The sequence below is a fragment of the Cyprinus carpio genome, chromosome B11 (genome assembly GCF_018340385.1).
Source record: "Cyprinus carpio isolate SPL01 chromosome B11, ASM1834038v1, whole genome shotgun sequence".
Lineage (NCBI taxonomy): Eukaryota > Metazoa > Chordata > Actinopteri > Cypriniformes > Cyprinidae > Cyprinus > Cyprinus carpio.
In genome coordinates, this window is record NC_056607.1 from 22406724 (window position 1) to 22412267 (window position 5544).

The following is a 5544-nucleotide window of genomic DNA, read 5'->3' on the forward strand; positions in this document are numbered from 1 at the left end:
AGCCAAGCAACCAAAAGAGATCAGTTCGGCATTGAATAGGACAATTATTGCATGCTGCTTTCAGCAAATTGCCAGGTAGCTGTGCTTTTGTGATCCGGAGCATCTTTCTCCATGCATGTCAAGAGAGAATGGGAATATTCAGCAGGATTAGTTTAAACAGCATTAGGCTTTATTATTATTGTAAACTCGTGTGGTAGAAAATAAGGTAAATAAGATTAGGCGCTAGTTGACTGCTTTCTCATAATGCTGGAGTTACGGCACAAGGAAATGAAGAGAAGATAAATCCCGGGAACGGGGCCTAATTTTCTACCTGGTGAGTAAAAAGAATGGCACATCAGCCCTGTTTTGTCCCGTTCAATAGCAGCTTTAAGGGATTCAGTGTCTCCAGAAGATAACAGGTTGCTGCTTTGGGTTGAAACGCCTCATTCTGGACCCTGAATTACCTGCAGTCCAGGGGCCACATGCGGAGGGCCGGCGATTCTCATGTAAAGCACTGAGTCTTAGGCTTTAATTAGTGACGTTTCGGGGAGTGTGGAGCTATAAAGACGAACCTCCAGCTTTCAGATCACACCAGAAGAAGAGGACTGGATCTCCAGATGGCTTCTCTCACAGTGAGCACGCATCAGAACCGCTCGATGCCCAGACAGTGTGCCTTCACCATCGACAGCATCCTGGGACTCGACAGACCGGACCCCAGAACCGTCCTGTCAGCACCTTACCGACCCTGGACAGGTAAAATAACACGCTCTATAGACACAAATATGTGACCCTGGACCACAAAACCAGTCATAAGGGTCAATTTAGTGAAATTAAGATTTATATGAATAAATAAGCTTTTCAGTGATGTGTGGTTTGTTAGGATCGGACAGTATTTGACTGAGATACAACTATTTGAAAACCTGGAATCTGATGGTATATATATATATATAAAAAAAAATCTAAATATTGAGAAAATCATCTTTAAAGTTGTTCAAATGAATTCTTAGCAATGCATATTACTAATAAAATTTTTAGTTTTGATATATTTACAGTAGGCAATTTACAAAATATCTTCATGGAACATGATCTTTATTTAATATTCTAATGATTTTTGGCATAAAAGAAAAATCTATCATTTTGACCCATGCAATGTGTTTTTGTCTATTGCTACAAATATACCCCAGAGACTTAAGACTGCTTTTGTGCTCTAGGGACACATTTGTTTTTTTAGAGATGTGTTTTCATAAAGGCCTACTTTAAACCTCGGTATGAGTTCCTTCAAACTCTTTAAACTTGTGTAACTGGATTACCTCAGTAAAATAAAGTGTAAAATTGCTTGCATTGTACGTTGAGTGATTTGATATTCATTATTTTACCTGTACAAAAACAGTCTGTTTTGCTGCTTGACTTGGAAGTAGTCATCATATTATTTTAATTACTTGATAAACACACTGGTTTGTAGTGCAAATAGGTGTATTGCACTTAGCTATTCAAATTTGAATTACTTCGGAATTGCAAAATAAGATGGATACTTTAAAATATACTAATATTTATTTTCAAATATAGGCTAACTTTGAATAATTTTATGTATTTTCCTGATTTTTTAGACTGTGTTTTTTAGAGTAGGCTATTTTTTAAAACGTGAAAATGTCTTCCATATGTAAGAAACAATATTGTTGACAATATTGGCGATAATTAACGTAAACATTATTTTAAAATTAAATAAAATACTAAAGCTGGTCATTAATAGTAATATTAGAAACGACATTATTATGGATAAGTTGTGGATAAAGCAAAGATTATTAGAGTAGGCCTATATGTTTTACAAGAAAATACTACTTCAGTCTTTCCTCTCCACTTCAAAATTTCACGTTTTATTCAGTGTTAATTATTTTTTTCATTATTAATGAAATTCTTGAGGGAAAATTGATTCAAAGTAATCGATTATTTCGAGCTATGACTCGGTTTACTGAACCGATTCTCTTGAGCGACCCGTTCGAACAAACCGATTCATTTGAATAAATCGCACTTCAGCGAGTAGGGCGCGCGAACTGATGGAGATTATTTCCTAACACAATGTCTTTTATTTATTTCAGACGTGAAACCAGCGGGACAGAACCGTGGCGTGGTGGCAGACAGTGGTGCTTCAGTGGATGTGAGGGTGAATGAAGACAGTAAATCTTACAGTAAACCCCCAGCAGACTCTTACAGGAGAACACTGAACTGGTACATCGGCCGCAGACCGCGGACAGCTTTCTCTAGTGTTCAGGTAAATCTTGAGCTCCACCATAACATTTATTTACAATTATATGTGACCCAGGACCACAAAACCAGTCATAAGGGTCAATTTTTTGAAATTGAGATTTATATCTATTTGAAAACCTGGAATCTAAGGGTGCAAAAAATCAAAATAGTGAGAAAATCGCCTTTAAAGTTGTCCAAATAGCAATGCATAGGCTATTACTAATCAAAAATGAAGTTCAGATATATTTATGGTAGGAAATTTACAAAATATCTTCATGGAACATGATCTTTACTTAATATCTTAATGATTTTTGCCATAAAAGAAAAACAGATAATTTTGACCCATACAATGTATTTTTGTCCATTGCTACAAATATAGCTGTGCTGCTTATGACTGGTTTTGTGCTGTTATTTTTCCTTTAAATCATATGCTCCAGAACTCAATCAGTGGGTTTAATTTATTCAAAATAAAACTCTTATTGTCAAACACACAAAACTGCAGGTTGTGAACTATAGGCTATAATTTTTGCAGCTTGTTACACTGAAATCAATCACAAAATACTGAAAGCTGTTTCAGCTGTTTCACTATTTGTGATTTCTATAGATATAGTAAATAAAGAGTAAACTGTGTTTTATCTGTAATTCTGCTATTAACTATACATTTTTTTTTATGTCCAGATCAAGATATTGGAGAGTGTGTTTCAAGTGAACTCATACCCAGGCATTGATATACGTGAAGAACTTGCTAAGAAACTGCATCTAGATGAAGACAGGATTCAGGTTAAGACTGGTGTATATCTATATATCGATAACCATAGGCCTTTTATTTATTTAGTATAGTATTATTTGTTATGGGATATCTGCATGTGTACTAGACCTATACTAAACTGGAAGTTTTTTTTTAAATTGAAGTTTAAATGTAATAAGTTTATTGCAAATGTTTGGCTGATATTTTTTTTTGTGTCTTTTATTATTTTTTTTTAGAGAAGAGGAGAGAGGAGCTGAAGCGTTCACACAGAGAATCTCAGTTTCTCATGGTGAAGAACGTCCTCAGTGATTTACAGTCCAGCAGAGAAGAACGCTGATCATCACAGATCCACATTCGATCATATTATTATTATTTCTGTCGCTCTGCCTCACTCTGTGATGTTGTAATTTATTATATATGTCTTTACCGGTTATGCAATTATTAAAATTTCACTATGATTTAAATGCTAAAGATTCTTATTGTTATTTCTTATTGTGTTTGCTGGAAATCTAAAAGAAGTCAATATAAACACAATTTTTCTCTAGGTTTTAACTTCTGAGACTGAGTTTCTCTACTTCCAGAGCTAAGTTAACATTATCTTCTGCCAGCTGTTAAGCAAACACATCGCCCTCCACCCCCAAACTAATTAGTGCTTTGTAACTAGGGTTTAGTAAACCTATTAAGCATTGATTGGGTCACAAAGGGGGGTTTCTCTGAGGGGGGCATTTCAACAATTACATTTGCATTTGAGTCAGGCATGGGATTTTAACATTTCCAGTACTTGAACAGTTTTGTGTGTTTAATAGGATGTATTATATTATATTATATTATATTATATTATATTATATTATATTATATTATATTATATTATATATTTATTTATATTATATTATATTATATTATATTATATTAATTATTATATTATATTATATTATATTATATTATATTATATTATAGTAACATAATATACCTATGCAAACACCAGGTGGCGCTAATGTTTTAAATCTAGCTCTGAAAATTACTTTGCCTTTTTTCTAATTTGTTTTTTCTAAAATACACTGAAATTAAACCGTTTTTACTTAGAAATAATACTAGTTTTAAATAGTATTTTCTTGTAAAATGTACAACAATAATTGTTGTTTTATTTACAACTTCAAAAAAATTCTTTAAATTTAAAAAAATGCAAAAGTCTTTAAATTTAAAAAAATGCATTCTGTTAATAATATAATGTATAATATTACAGTGATCTACTTAAAAAAATATTTAAAATATAGTCAAAAATCTTTTGTACATGCCATGGTAGCAACAGATATTTTAAAGAGCTGTAGATAAAATAAAGATTATTGGATGTCTTATAATATAGTCTTGTGTAATGTGTAACTTGCCGTTTCTTTGAAATTTAGCAATTACTGAGTGAAAATAGTTTCTTGGCTTTTTTTTTTTTCAAGTAAATTTGTTCAATGTATTTTTTAAAATAAAAATATAGTCCAAAATACATTTTAAAAATAAATGTCATGTTAAGGAGTAAAACTGAGAAAAAAATTATTTAAAATACTGGGAATAATTCATGTTAATACTGTTTAAAAATATATTAAATAATTATAGGAACAACAATAAATTGAAAACTCCATAAAAAAAAAGCAGAAGCTACTGTACGTATTTCCTTCATGAAGAGAGACAATAACACACAGGGCAATAACACACATTTATAGCTTTATTATTTATATTTTTTCATGCATGTGTCAATAACAGAAGCCGTGTTGAAAGAGGATCTGGGTGTACCTGTGCCTCCAGATTTCTGTCTTTGATCTGAAACAGGATCGTTGGATGCACATCGTGGCTGTTGGCTACAGAGCAGAGGAGCCAAACTCTCTCTCTCTGTCCTTTTTCCCCCAGCATTTGAGACACGGCCAGAAATACAATCAGGATTACATAGAAAGCAATTTTTTCCAGGTGATGTATATTTGAAAGGAATGAAACCGTGTGCCTTGACTGCTAACACTCAAAACTGAATTTACTGCTTTAAAATGTTGTCTTGCACCTGCACACATCCATATTGTATGTGTATTTGCTGGATTTTCTTTATCATCTGTTGATATAGTTTGATTTGAGGGTGGTGAATATGCATTTATGTGTCTAGTTTTAGTACAAACCGGTATGTAGAAGAAAACGTGTTCATCTTAGCAATCAAGATGATTGTGAATAACGCATTCAACAAACAGCTGATGCAGTAACCAATCTCAAAGTAACAGATCATTCAGAATTCACTAATGCATCAATAATCAACCATTGCTTATGATTATACACTCATCTGACATACTTCAGATGTCTCACGTATTTCAAGCGTGTCATAACAAGGTGTGAATCTCTCATATGAGGTCTGTCAGGTTTTGCAACCTGAAATTAAATGACAATGAAATGTGGAAGTGTGTTTACCACTGTACAGATGAACATGGCTTAATAATGAACTATGGAATAATCTTGTACATGCAAACTATCTTACTACTTATACTAATTTTGCAGCATGCAGTACTGCATCCAATATAGAAATAATTTTATGTATAAAGTCACTA

The 5544-nt window shown here is 32.8% G+C and overlaps 1 protein-coding gene across 1 annotated transcript; it reads left to right on the forward strand.

Moving 5' to 3' along the window:
* Positions 1–518: 518 nt before the first annotated feature.
* On the forward strand, positions 519–3618 carry LOC109050960 (homeobox expressed in ES cells 1; the record flags this gene model as incomplete). The annotated part of the gene is made up of 4 exons (XM_042733456.1): positions 519–732; positions 2076–2248; positions 2902–3013; positions 3208–3618. Coding segments are annotated over 4 exons (600 nt in total), but the record flags the coding sequence as incomplete, so codon positions are not given.
* Between the last annotated feature and the right edge of the window lie 1926 nt (positions 3619–5544).